We start from the raw sequence: 14,849 nt of genomic DNA on the forward strand, positions 1-14,849 counted from the left end.
AGGGATTTTGGTTTACGGTCAAAATGACCGTAAAACCAAATCCCGGGAGTTCAAAACCAGTATATATGCATATGTATATATACACACACACACACACACATATATATATATATATATATATATATAGAAATCTATACATATACAAATACATATAGACACATATACATATACACATACATATACACCATACATATATACATAAATCTATACATATACACATATACATATACACATATACATATACACATACACATATGCATATATACACATATATGTATATATATACACATACATATACATACATATATATACACATAAATCTATACATACACACATACACATATACATATATACACATATATGTATGCACATACATATACATACATATATTTATATATACATACATGTATGTATATACATTCCATAGATATACCTATATATAGTATGTTTACATATATAAATACACATATATATGTATATATATAAATATATATGTATATATACACAAATATATACATATACATATATGTATATATATATATATATATATATATATATATATATATGCATATACGCAGACATATCCATACACTTATACACATGTTTTCCAATTCCAGATTTACAAATCCTTCGAAACAAACATAAAATCTTATAATACAGTAATTCCAGTTACATCCAACCAAACACAAGATTTTACTGCACTGTATTTTGAAAGCCAAGTATTTCCAGTTACATTGTAACTAGAAATCCACTGCATTTAGAATTATATTCAACCAAACGCTACCTTAATGAATTTAAAAAAAAATGAATTTGAAAGTAACGATCACATGACAATCTCATTGATTGGTGTTGAATAGGGAATTATGGTTCTGTTGACATTTATAATAAAGAAAATTTCTTTTACACATTTGATTCTCACCATCAGAGCTGAGCATTTATGTTAGTCAACCAATTTTAATTTATAAAATAATGGATAAGATTATTTAAATACATGTACATTGATGTACAATACATCGTGCCTTAAGCTTTGTTTGGTTGGGAGAGGGAGGAGGGGTGAGGGGTGTTGGGGGTGTGGGTGTTGTTTGGTTGGGGGAGTGAAGGGGGGGTGAGAGGGGATGAGGAGGGGTGAGGCACCCCTCCTCACCCCTCATAATCCACTCCCCCAAATTGGGGTCTTTTGGGGGAGTGGATATTTATTGTTTTTTTTTATTATTTTTTTAAACAATGCAAAATACCATTAATGCCCTTCACCTATATGTAAAATTCCTATTGTATCCTATATATTAAAACCCTATCATTATCATTTCACAAATGAGAATAGTTGGTTGCAAAATAATGCATATATTAAATAATGCAAAATACCATTAATGCCCTTCACCTATATGTAAAATTCCTATTGTATCCTATATATTAAAACCCTATCATTATCCTATATATTAAAACCCTATCATTAGTGTTATTATTATTATTCTACATTTGATTATTATTATATTATATATATATATATATATATATATATATATATATATATATATATATATATATATATATATATATATATATTATATATATTATATATATATTATTACCTATTTTATTGTACAAGGGCAAAATAGTCAAATACACATTACACTCTTTCTCTCTCCTCCCTACTCCTCTTTTCAACTAAACAAAAAAAAATACACTACTCCTCCACACCCCTCCATGAACCAAACACAATATTTTCTCAAACCCTCCATACTCCTCCCCCCCTCTGAACCAAACAGGGGGTTAAAGAATTGGAGATGAAATGAGAAAAAGATTGATGATGTTAGGATCTGTTTTTGAAATTAATCAGATGATAGTGTGAGAAACACATGTATAATATATGGCAAACATAATATACTTATAGGGCATTTGTTTCGTGATTATGTGAAAATATTACCGAAAATTTAGTGTTAATGGATTCAAATTACCATGTTTAGTTACTGTAGCAGTAGTAATGCTGATGGTAATGTGAGATTACCAATAGTAAAATATTTTCAAATAAAGTGGTAATGTGATTACCACCAAAATAGGTGTCCATCCAGATTACCAAGTTGGTTGTAATATGTAATGTTTTTTTTTTTTTTTCCAATTATACCCCACTCATTTAATATAATTCATTATTACACATATTATCAAAACCCTGATTTTTATTTTCCCTTATTATTTTTGATATTATAATTTAATTATTTATTTATCTAAACATTTTAAATTAAGTTTTTCAAATTTTTATACATAGGAGTATATTGGTAAATACAAGGTATTTTAAAAATTGTGAAAAAAAAATTGATATTATAATTTAATTATTTTTTATCTAAATACTTTAAATTAAAATTTTCAAAATTTTATATATAGGGGTATTTTAGTAAATACAAAGGTATATTTAAAAATTATGTAAAAAAATAATTTTAAATATTATAATTTAATTATTTATTTATCTAAAAACTTTAAATTAGATTTTTCAAAATTTTATATGTAAGGGTATTTTGGTAAATTTGACATAGAGGTGATTAACATGACTAACCAAATATGGTAACAAAAGATTACCATTAAATTCTTATTTGTTAAACTATATTTAAGTTGAAATATATGGCTTTTTTTTTATAGGTTCTATGTGTGTGTTAAATGATAAACTAACACCCTAGTAGAATTCAACCCAAACTCAAACTCAAGATAAACTTCTAGTTAATTTCTTCTGATTAAGAGTTACTTAAAAAGATAATTATCAAATTCCTTGCATGATAAAATCATGATACCTTGAGGATTTTGGTATTTGAATTCCATGTGATTTAAAGATATCTGAATTGAAACTAGTGTTCATATAGTAAGTATTGCATTTGATTTTGGCAACTATATATAAATAACAACAAAAGTAGTGAATCTATTTCAAACATGATCAAATGGGAAAACAGTATGTTAAAAAAAATGAAATGAAAAACTTAATCTCTTTTTATGGGTTTCGCCTCAAATCCTCCTTCCTTTCTGTTCTCAAGAGAATAAGGCATGTGTGTGCCAAGAATCTTATCCCATGTAGTGAAAAATGGCTGAGAGAAATTGTATTTGTTTCCATAGAGTTGATGATGAACATCATGATAAGCACTATTGTTCCTGAAGAAAACATGAAGGATATTCCCAGGGAGCCATAAACCGCAATGATCGTCGACAGTTTTGATTGTCGCGAAGGAGAAGAAGAAGATGGATGTTCTCGGTGTCATGCCGGAGATTAAAAATGAAAGAACACCACCAATTGTGTCTAAAATCAATCCTTCAGCAGGATGGTTATAGAGAGCACCAAATGCATAAGGAACAATAAGAGAGTGATGCTTTGAATGTATGTGCTTGTACAAGAACTTGTTGATGTGCATGTATCTGTGCATGAAGTATTGCCATGTATCCATAACAAACATTGCCACAGCGAATTGAGTAGCAATCACAAGGATCGAAGGTTGTTTCGGTGCGACAGCAGTATCATCCTTAACCACCTGTAAAATGTAAAGAAAATGATCTTTATAAGTATTAGATGCAAACTAAACATATTATTTGGACCTAATTTAAATCAAAAACTTAAGGTAATAAGATTATTAATCAATTAACTGATGTTTTCACTCTAATACATCTCTTCTTGATATGTGTTATGTTGCAAATAAATCAAACAAACCAAGCTTTGATACAAATATACAAAAGCTTTTAGATTGAAACGGGCTCAAATAATATATTTGGTTAATTTATTTCTAACTGTAAGTAACCTATTTGGACTCATGAAATAGAATTGTGAATTTTGGTTACCATGAAAAGGAGAAGTGAGACAATGACTTGGACCGCTTGTTGCAAGAGAACACCCTTGACAACAGATGATCTTGAGACGACGTTTTTTTCGGCTTCTTCGGCTCTTGTATGCAAGCGATACTTGTCGAAACCATCCAATAAGATGTATAATCCTGAGTATAACCAGTAGACAGCAATTGGCACAAAGGTGCCTAGCAATTCATCTGATATTCCAAAAGCCATGAAAGTTTCTGTTTTTGATATGCAAATTTATTTGAAACCTGTTGTAACAGCAACACAAATTAAATTCAATCAAATTAATAAAAAAAAACATAGCTTATTAGAAATCAATGATCTGATTATGATGACAATGATAAAGAAGTAAAACAAGAAGAAGAAGAAGAAGAAGAAGAAGAAGAAGAAGAAGAAGAAGAAGAAGAAGAAGAAGAAGCATGTCAAAGACAGCGCACAACTTCTCCATCAATCATTAGACACCATGCAAACTTGATTAAAAAAAAAAAAAATCAGTTAACATTAACAACACAGCATCTGAAGAACAGAAAGCAAACCTTAATGAATTCTTGAAGATCTTCTTCTTGTTCTTCTTCTCTGATTTTTATTGATATTTGAGCAAGAGCAAGAGAGAGTCTTGTGTTTTTATAAGGGAATTGAAGGGGAAGAAGGATACTAGTCTATAAAGCTGGGCGATGACCAAAGACTAGTATGTTGCTTACGCTTTGTTCTCTCTTTATTTTTATTTGTATTATTCTTTAAATATATTACACCCTTTCCAGATGGTTAAATCTAAAGTTAGTTTTTAATTTTAAATATTATCTCTAATTAAGTCGTCATTAGTGATTAATGTTAGTGATGTACCTCTGATTCATGGTTTGCCACCTTAGCCAAGCTAATTTATGTCTTCAATTAGAAACGAGCACATGAAGAAAGATAATAATACTATATATATATATATATATATATATATATATGTATGTATGTATCAAAGTTATATATACAGAATTTTATTTTTTAATTTTTAATTTTTATTTTTAAAATAAGACCATGTGAAACATCACTCAAATTAGGTTGGTTGGTGTGAATTTTGGGTTGGACCAGGTCATGCCACGAATGGAGATTCCAACCACTACTGTTTTTGTTTCATAATTTTTAATCAATTTCAAATTATGGTAAAATAATGTTAATGATCCCGCATCCAAACTTTGACAAGATTCTGAACAAAAAATAACAAAAATGAAATCATATTCAATCTGATGGCAAAGAAAACAATCAATATTAAATAATTAATTAGAACAAATCTTTGTAAAATTATTTAACTAGTTTAACAAATTTGGATATTTTTGACCAAGTTTACTAAGACTTTAGAGCTCTATTTTGACAAATGGACAATAACAGGAACCAATTAAATAGCTCAAAATTTAATAGAAAAACAAGAAGATCAAATTAATTGACTAAGAAAATATGAAATCTTTGAAGGTTTGAACATACAATAATTCTATAATTGAATAAACAGCAAATGCTTATGCTCTAATAATTATCTTGGCCTAAAACAAACAATAACACATGAAGTGCTTAGCATGAGAAAGTTCTGCGGATGGGCATTAATCCAACAAGACCTGACCACCATCATGCAATTTATTATTTATGAACAAGCACAAGAATTCAGTTCAATCCTTCATCCATGGATCTGAATTATGAATATGGTACAGAAGTGAACAAAGTGGATAACACATTTGATGAAACAAAGCAAAATTTTCTAATGATTTTCGCATTTTCAGCTCTTATATTACAACAGATAATATCTCACAGTTTATTTCTAACTAGTCTAAAATCTTTAAGTATTGTCACTTAACCCTAACAGCAGCCACAAGTTATTGCAGTCAGGATATCCAGCAGCTTCCAAATTCTACAAATAAAACAAGAGGGTTGACCAAATAGCCTTAGCATTTGCACTATAAGATCGTGGCAGGTAATCCAAGAAAAACTCCATTTACTATTAGCATATAGTTGGAAAAAAAGAAACCATTGGTCAGAGTCATGCTGGAGCCTTTCCCAAAGGGTGCTTCAGACTGGAATTTTCTTGCCTTTTCCTGTTAATGAAGAAAGCATGTCATTTTGCAAAGAGTGAAGGTGGAGTGGTCAACAAAAATTTGCTATGGAATCAACATTAAAAGAATAGGAAGAATGCTGCACATGATTCATATAATATACAAGATGTCAAGGTATGGAAGGGAAAAAAAAACCAAAAGAATATAATTTTATATGTGATTACTAATGTAAATCTTGTATTACAGAACATTTGGATAATAGCATGATTAAGTTTATTTCTGCTCCCAAAGAAAATAAATTCTTCGTTAAATACAAGAAGATAAAATCATATTGAGCTTTTACTTTTCAGAAGCTCAAAAAGAGAAACCTTATACAAATGAGCCTCATGCAAGGTGAATGCAACTATTATTAAGATAGATGACTTTTAGACTGGCAGTACGTGTTTGGCACATGGTCCTAATAAAAAAAGATTATTATTAATCTTAAGAATCCTTTGCAAACAAGAGAACAACTAGCTATATATGATACCACTAGAAGGCACAATACAGCAACAAAACCACTAAATTACATACTGACACAGACAAAATTGGTACATATTCCAGGCTCACAGTGCAAAAATTGATAGTTGATGCATATGAGACATTAAATATCAATCAAAGCCCTGTTAAATGGTAGATCCAATACATTTCCCCTATTTGCAATTGGGATTTTGATGATGATGTTTCTTTGTCTTCTATAAACTTTTGAAATCTTCAAATTATTGGTAGCACTACTATACAGTTGATGTGTTAAGAATCAAAGTTGTGCTTTCCGAAAACTCAAATTAAACCCATATCTTTCTTTTAACAAACTCTGGTTTATTCACCTTTTTCAAATCATAATAATACTAATAATACTAAACCAAATATCTCAAAGAATACTGTATAGTCAAGCAGACAGTATGAGTTGACCGATGAAACAACTTCTTAAGGCACTTTTGAGTGTGCCAAATAATGTGAAAAAAGTTAGCTAGAGAATTATAGGTAATTTGAAGCCATGCAATGCACGATTCTCATAGTGGGCATCCAACTGACAACTATAGGCTCTAAAGAGATAAATGAGGGTAAGAGAAAAAATCCAATAGCTGATTTGAATTACTCTTATATTAAAACCCTGAGTCTAAATGCAGTGTACAACAGCAAAGAATATGAAAGGGCATGAATACATTTGCCACCAAAATGAAGTGTGCAAAAATAAGAACTCACATTTCAAATATGTTAATGAGTGACCTAGGTCTCTCAAATCCATCTTCAGGCGCAGATATTTCCCCATGATCATCATCAACCTCTTTCAGAGGTTTTGGCTTCCCCTTTTGCCTAGATTCTGGTTTCCAGCAAGCTTTTGCTAAAGATTCACCAAGCAAACTTGCAATACTAATTGCCATTGTCTCAGCTTTCTGAACATACGGAAATGTCTCCTCCTTAAAGTGGTGTGATAACCATAAGTACATAGACAGGATTTGATGCTTTGTCTCAAGATCCAGAAGCTCCGCATCATTCTTAGCAGAACCCTTTGGCATCCCCATGGCTATACCAACAGGACGCTTCTCACTGTAGTGGGAAGCAAATCGCAAAAGGTGGTACATTGCTTTTGGATCCCTAATGTTGACAGGCGCAAAACAGAAGTTGAACCGTTCTTGAAGAGACAACCCTTGCACCTTCTCCAACATATTAGCCACTTTATTAACACCATCGTGCCGGCACAAGAAATAGGAACCATCAAGGCGGCAATTATCTCTGAACTTGTCAAGCAGCTCACAGAATGTAACTTTAGGGAACTTAGCAGCAAACAACTCCACTTGCTCAAAGAATGGAAATAGACCAACTTTTTTAACCTCATCAAATGGCTGCTGCAAGCATTCGATCAGATAATCCAAATCTTCTGACAAGAAGGTAGTCACAAGCCCATCCGGGTATATGCTGCCCCTCCTTCCTGCCCTCCCAGCTATCTGCTTCACCTGCGAAGCTGCAACTGGCACAATCTTATCCCCATTATACTTTGACAAAGTATTAAACACAACCCTCCTGATATTCAAATTCAAACCCATTCCAATGGCATCACTAGCCACCAACACATCATACTCATTTTCCTGATCATTAAACAATTCAGCCTGGTGCCTCCTAGTCTCTGGTGGCAATGCCCCATAAATAACACAACACTTATGCTTTGTGAACTTCTCAATTGATAGTTTAACCTCAAAAATCTCCCGTCTTGAGAATGCCACAATGCAATCCCCCGACCGCACATTCTTCAAATCACCCAAGAGTGTCTTTGCTTCCACAACCAAAGGCTTAAACCTAGCATAATGGTTCACCTGGAGTTCATCCCCAGTCTCCTTGCAAATCTTCTTGACAATCTTAAGCACACTTGGGTCGCCACACAAATGAATCTCATCAGCTTTCAAGCCAAGCAAAGCTCTAGTCCAAGCATACCCACGGGTAGGATCAGCCATCATTTGAATCTCATCAATGACAGCAACATCAAAAAGATCATCCGTGGAAACCATTTCAATAGTACATGCAATATGATTCGAAAAAGGCAACGTCTTCTTCTCCTGCCCGGTATGCAAATTACAATACACACCTAAAGCATTAACCTTATCAAATACCTCCATAGCGAGCAACCTCAACGGGCTGCAATAAACGCCATTGCCAGCCTCCATGAAGCGCTGCAAAGCATTGTAGGTCTTGCCACTGTTGGTCGGGCCGCAATGGTAAATGATCTTCCGCTTCATGACCCGGGCGAAGGGGAACCAAGTGTGGGGGCGAGTAAGGTCCGCAGAGTCCATCAGACTACGGAACTGGCGAAGCTCGTCCGCGAAGCGGTCGAGGCAGAAGTCAGCGAAGATGGGAAAGAGGAATTTGGCAGCAGAGTCGGGATCATCAGGAGGGAAGGAGAGCAGGTGGTGGAGGAGATCACCGGGGACGCGAGAGAGGAGGAAGTAGCGGAACTTACGCGCAGCTGAGGGGAAGAAAGAGGCAGGGATATAGATGGCCAGAGCTTGGTCGGCGGCCCATGGAGACTTCGCGAAAGCACGTAAGGTTTTCGTCAGGGCTTCCCACTCAGAGCGCGTCACCTGCGCGGAGCCATCATCGAGGGCGCGAAGGTGGGAGTAGATACCATCGCCAGAGTGAAAATAGTGGAGATTAGGGTCTTGGATTGAAGGAGAGGAGCAGAAGGAGGAGGAGGAGGAGGAGAAGAAGTAGGGTTGGGGGCAAAGGAGAGGGATTGGGATCGGAGAAGAAGAAGGGGATAAGAGGGGAAGGATGCGCAGGGAGGAGAGGAGAGGGACAAGACGAGAGATGGAGAAGCGAGAGGAGACGAGGGATCGGAGAAGGAGAGAGGCCGCCATGGATTCAGATGAGCAGAGCCATGAGAGAAAGAGCGAGAGAGGTTGCGGCCTTGTAGGGTTGCGACTTGCGCGGGGAGAACGGGTTCGGATGGAGATCACTCATTCGGATCTATTTTTATTATGAATATACCCTTATAAAACCTCATTATTATCAAATTATATATATATATTCTGAAGCCAATTGAGATGTATAACATTAGAAAATTTTACAAAATTAATAGATTAGACTAGTTTCAATCTGATGCCGGGCACTGACCAGTGGTGATAAAAAACATACAGCATTGACAACAATAGCAATAGTCATGAACACAGAGAAACAAATTTGCAAAATTTTCATATGGGAAACACAGGGATTTTACAGACAAAAAGCTGCTGAGTTTTGTGTTTTGCAAAACCATCAGCAGGCAGAGTAAAAGAAGAAGGATAACTTAGTAGCAATAAAAAGCAAAATTAATCAACCCGGTGCTTGATTACCTTCAATTCTTATGCCTGACTCGGCTTCCAATCTTTAAATATCCAAGAAAAGTAGGAAGAACTTGACTAAAGATTAGAGCCATGCATTCTATTATCATCCCAGGAATTCGGTTGTGTTCACAGAAGCATATAGCTGAATTATGATGGTATTGTGCTTTTATTCTTCCTTTGTTTTGTTTCCGCCGACCCAGTACTGCTTCACAGCAAACAGTATCTTCTCTGGTACTAAAGGACCGTCTTCATGATCCACCATTTTTGTATTCCATCTCATGCCACTGGCCATCCTTTTTACCTTCACCAAGACATCAACTTCATCGCGGAAGATAACTGCACCTTCTGGTCTCAAAAGTCTGTCCATCTCTAGAAGGATATCTTCCATTTTGCATCTGATTCAATTACATGCAAAATATCAGATTAAAGAAATTATGTGTCACATTTTCATTCTTATCATTCTCAGAAATCCATATGATAAATTAAATAGACACTCAATCCCTGAACTGATCAAATGCCCGTTATCTCTAAAATCCACTTACTTGTTCTTGTAAAGACTGAAAACACCATTTGCATGAATAAGATCATATGTTCTTGGGTATGAGGAGAAAGCTTCACACCTAAAACACAATCAAATGGCAATGTTAAGAGCAACACAAGAATGAAAGGTAGTCTCAGAAGTACCACGATGAATTGTATTAAAAACAGCAATCTCATTTCTAGCCAACAGGACTGATTCAACAACAAAGTTTATACTTTAAAAAATCTCATTTCTAACTAAAGGTCGTCAGTTCAAAGCATTTGAATATATCACCAACGACCATATATATAGATTTGATTTATAACCAAAGAATTGAATGAGGAATGAGACATAACATAACTATGCAGCAAAAAGATAAATTGAATATAAGCAAAGAACCGAACACACACCAGTCATGATATATGCCAATCAATCCTCGTTCATAGACAACACTCAACATGGATTTCTCAGCAACAGTAGGCACGACATTCATTACCCATAATTTTGGAGAATCAATTGCTGCAGCAAAACTACCAAAACCAGCATTCATGTCCATTATATTGCGATACCTCCCATTGTCAAGATATTTATTGACTTTCTTATAAGCTTTGACATGTTTTCTCCACAATCTGTTATCTTCTTGATATGCATCAACAGATGCCCCAGGTACATCACCACTAGATATTCTAGGAGGAACTGCATTTAGCCTATCGGGGAACGCCTTTAGTTGACCCCCAGCAAACTCTTCGGGCCTATTCACCTCAGGCAAAGGAGTTACACAAGGCTTCATTGGCTTGTACCTAGCATGGCCAACAAGTTGAAAACAATAAGAATACATCATAAAGAACAAACAGAGTCAGAGCACGGGAACATGCCCAGATATCAGGAGATGGCCAAATGATAATAAATAACATCAGCTCTTCCCAGAAGAAACCCACAAGAGAAGCCCAGTACATATTTCATTCACAAATCCTAAATACAGAAATAGGTCCAAATCAGAGATATAGAAGAAAATATATATTGTGGAAAAAAAAATTATCACAGAAGCTGGGGATACTACAAACAGAATTTTGCAAGGGATGCCGTTGGGTCACAAATTTTGAAGGTCAAAAGGTGCAAGACACTGAACAATTTAGGGAAGTCAATGCAATACTGACCTTAAAGAAGGTAATATATTCAGAACAAAAATCTAGAGAATAAGATTATCAAGTAAGACAACACCAACAAACACCAGTTTCCAATAAATAAGGTGTCAACCTCGTTCGATAAGATACAGACCATGTAAGGCAGGTGAAATCAAAAAAGCTGTGGGAGCATGTAAGGTCTTATATGTGCAATATCAAGGTAAACAATGAATCTTACCAGACATCATCTGCATCTCCTGATTCACAAACACTCACACGGCTATTCCCTTGCTTCCAAGGGCATGAATCTCCATTTATCCTCTTCCTCCAGATAGCAATTTCACCCTTTTCAGAAACCTTATCCCAGCAAAGAAGTGCAGCAATTTCTTCAATCTTTCTTTGTTCCTCCTCAAGATCATCTTTAGTACGCTGCCATGCCCGGTAGTTAGTCTTCCAATTAATTGGAGGACCTGAAAGAACCCAATAGCCACCAGGCCTGAGAACCCGATCCACCTCCATCATGTACATTCCATCTGCAAAATTAGAGTTTCAGCATTGCTATATGGGAATGTTCCATTTATCATAGTATCTGTAAAATGCTTTAATAATGCCACTGGACTAATCCCAACAGGAGAAGCTCTTCATAAGAGTAAATGTCATTACTTACCATTTGATCCCCACGGAATTAAGCACCTAGAGCAATGAGCCATGTCAAAGGCTCTTGATGGGTATGGAAGCTGTATGGTTCCAAGAACACCAATGACAGCAGGTACACCTCTTTCTAGAGCAAACTGAACCTGTGCCTCATGCGAGTCTCTTGGTGCAAATGACATCGCAAGCACATTCCTTTTAAGCAAGTAGGCACCCCAGCTCGCAACCTAAACAAATTTCATAATTAGTGGAAGAAAAATGATAATTGAGACCAATTAATTGTTCGGAAAGACATGAATGTAAACAAACAAGAAGAATACAGATGAATTTTAAAAAAAAAAAGAAAAGAAAAAGAAAAAAAGAAAGGATATAGTGAAGAGAGATGAGGCATACCCCACAACCAGTGTCAAGGGCAGTTCTAACAGTACCATTGGCAATTGGAATAACGGAAGCAAGTTGATTGATGTATGTATCAGCTCCTTGAGGAAACTGTGTGCCGCCACCAGGAAACCGGAACACATTACCCTCATACTGGACCCAATTCTGAACAGCCTTCTCGACCGTCAAGCTCTTGTAGGGCACATTAGCATAGGGAACATAGTCACGACTTTTTGGCCAGGGAAATGGGGCTACATAGCCACTTGGTGCTGGGATAAGACAATAAAGCTTTTCTTCATCAGGGGGACAATGTCTCTCCCTATAATTCATATTCTCTCGAGGAAATGTCATTGCCCGGCTTTGATCTTGGCAAGGAGTGTAATCAGTAAAACGGTCATGACATGGCTCAAAGGTCTGAACTTGTGAATCAGAGAGATTGTCAGCATCTGTCCCACTGTGATGAGTCTCAAAATTCAAATTAGATAGCACAGTGCAGTCCGTTTGCTTTGTGATTTCAACTGCTATGCTATCTCCTCTACCAAAACCACTCTTTTGCCAAGCACCAAGGATATAGAAGAAGCAGCACAGACCAATGACAATAAATATAGATACAGAGCTTCGAGTTCTACTATCTGATGCATTTGCTTTTAAAGCCATGCTGCACCTGAAAAAATTATCATGCTGATTTACTACAACAAAAATAGTTTTCCATCATTCTCTGAAATAAGCTGTGCTATTGTCATGAAAAAGGGTGAGCCAATACAAGATGCAAATAAGACAAGACTCATGCCATCCAACAAATATGGACAGACAAAACAAGGAACAATAGTTCAACACTTCAAATTCCTCCAAAACATAAGAGACTTGGCACAAGCAAAAGATGAGTAAATTCAGTAAATGTGATGACCCAGGATGATCAACAAACAGATCCAAAGATGTAAACCTGTCAACCATATTAAATTTTTTGAAGAAAAAAAAACACTATTTTCACAAAGCATTTATTAATTACACCGTCCTCATGTCCTCCCCTTCAATCCACAAGATTCATCATTTCTTTGCATTAAAGATGCAATTTTTAACACTGCAGACATCCAACATTGCCGATTAAGACCATTCAAACCCATTAATTCATCAGGATCTACATACAATGCACCCCTACTTCATCAGCTAAATCTCACAACTCCAATCCAAGTAATCCAAGTCAGAACACCCAAAAATCCAAACACAAGAAACAACAGGAAAAAAAAGTACAACAAATTACAGGAAAAAAAAAGGTGGAAAAACTGACAAGATCTGTAAAATTTACCAGATGTGAAGAGATTAAGCGTGACCAATATTTCCGCAAGAATTGAAGAGAAGAACGAGAAGGAAAAATCAATCTCGAGTGGGATCCATAGACTCTCTCTCTCTCTCTCTCTCTCTCTCTTGTTCTTTCAATTAAATAAATTTTATTATTATAGCATTTATTTATGGAAAATACACCGATCCCAAACTATTCTACTAAAAAGGATTGCAAACTAGAAACTTGCAATGGCCTTCCAAGCCGTCCATCAACCAGATGTGCTGATCCATATGCACAAACGACTTTTAAAGGAAAACGTGTATGATATTATAGGACTAACTAATATACTCGTTCGACCAAATCTACTGTCGGCAATGGACAATGATTGATTCGCTGTTATATCTATATATTATTTATTTATTTATTTTCATAAAATAATACATGTTTGATATTTATTATTATTGATGTTTAAATTATTAAAATATATAAATAAGTATTTTATGAAAAATTATAGCTATATTTTGTTTCATGCACCATTAAACCCTCAACTGAGCTCATCTCTTTGGAATTTTTTTTTTTATTTCTTTATCCATATGGTATATTTATGAAATCATTTAATTATATTTATATTTTAATGATAATACACTTTTTTATATGTTTATCCACAAATATAAAAATAAATTATCCACAACATTTAAAAAAATATATAACACTTACAAACTAAACAAAAGCAGACTAACTTTTGTTTGGTAGATTGTAAGTTTGTTTAAATTAATTGATTAAATACATTTTTTATCTATATAAACAAACTGGGAATAACTTAGGTGAAATTCGATAGGTGTAGTTAGTGTAATTCACCATTGACATTGTGACACGTGTCCCAAATATATATATATATATATATAAATATAATAACTTTCCTATAATGTCCTTATCTTTTTTTAAAAATTACTCATCTCATGCCACGTGTCAAATATCTAATGGTAAACTACCCTAACTACACCTATCTAACTTCACCTAAGCCATTCCCAACAAACTTACAATCTACCTTAACTCTTATAAAAAATATTTTTTCACTGCATAAACAGTAAAAAGTCGCTGAGTTTGTGAAAAACCTGATGTGAAGGTGGTCATGACTCATGAAACCATTCATGCCACATATCAAGAAAAAGATTAGACCAA

At 34.6% G+C, this 14,849-nt stretch overlaps 3 protein-coding genes across 4 annotated transcripts; all 3 read right to left on the reverse strand.

Annotated features, from left to right (window-relative positions):
• Positions 1 to 2,844: 2,844 nt before the first annotated feature.
• LOC120260761 (sphinganine C4-monooxygenase 1-like) lies at positions 2,845 to 4,456 on the reverse strand. Its single transcript, XM_039268321.1, has 3 exons — positions 4,359 to 4,456; positions 3,811 to 4,070; positions 2,845 to 3,506 (listed from the first exon to the last, which is right to left on the reverse strand). The coding sequence occupies exons 2-3, from the start codon at positions 4,030 to 4,032 to the stop codon at positions 2,964 to 2,966; spliced, it is 765 nt and encodes a 254-aa protein (XP_039124255.1). The 5' UTR covers positions 4,033 to 4,070; positions 4,359 to 4,456; the 3' UTR covers positions 2,845 to 2,963.
• Positions 4,457 to 5,539: 1,083 nt separating this feature from the next.
• LOC120261552 (ATP-dependent RNA helicase SUV3L, mitochondrial) lies at positions 5,540 to 9,334 on the reverse strand. Its single transcript, XM_039269485.1, has 2 exons — positions 7,101 to 9,334; positions 5,540 to 5,897 (listed from the first exon to the last, which is right to left on the reverse strand). Exons 1-2 carry the CDS (start codon positions 9,245 to 9,247, stop codon positions 5,843 to 5,845), a joined length of 2,202 nt encoding a protein of 733 aa, XP_039125419.1. The 5' UTR covers positions 9,248 to 9,334; the 3' UTR covers positions 5,540 to 5,842.
• Positions 9,335 to 9,528: 194 nt separating this feature from the next.
• On the reverse strand, positions 9,529 to 13,820 carry LOC120261420 (probable methyltransferase PMT2). Of its 2 annotated transcripts, none has more exons than XM_039269306.1 (7): positions 13,692 to 13,820; positions 12,401 to 13,049; positions 12,024 to 12,234; positions 11,595 to 11,889; positions 10,643 to 11,032; positions 10,255 to 10,332; positions 9,529 to 10,107 (listed from the first exon to the last, which is right to left on the reverse strand). In XM_039269306.1, exons 2-7 carry the CDS (start codon positions 13,040 to 13,042, stop codon positions 9,879 to 9,881), a joined length of 1,845 nt encoding a protein of 614 aa, XP_039125240.1. In that variant the 5' UTR covers positions 13,043 to 13,049; positions 13,692 to 13,820; the 3' UTR covers positions 9,529 to 9,878. The 2 variants fall into 2 exon arrangements, with proteins under 2 accessions (XP_039125240.1, XP_039125241.1); XM_039269307.1 differs by having other exon boundaries at positions 12,401 to 13,074; positions 13,692 to 13,805.
• Between the last annotated feature and the right edge of the window lie 1,029 nt (positions 13,821 to 14,849).

This window comes from Dioscorea cayenensis, chromosome 5 (assembly GCF_009730915.1).
Source record: "Dioscorea cayenensis subsp. rotundata cultivar TDr96_F1 chromosome 5, TDr96_F1_v2_PseudoChromosome.rev07_lg8_w22 25.fasta, whole genome shotgun sequence".
NCBI classification, from domain to species: Eukaryota; Viridiplantae; Streptophyta; class Magnoliopsida; order Dioscoreales; family Dioscoreaceae; genus Dioscorea; species Dioscorea cayenensis.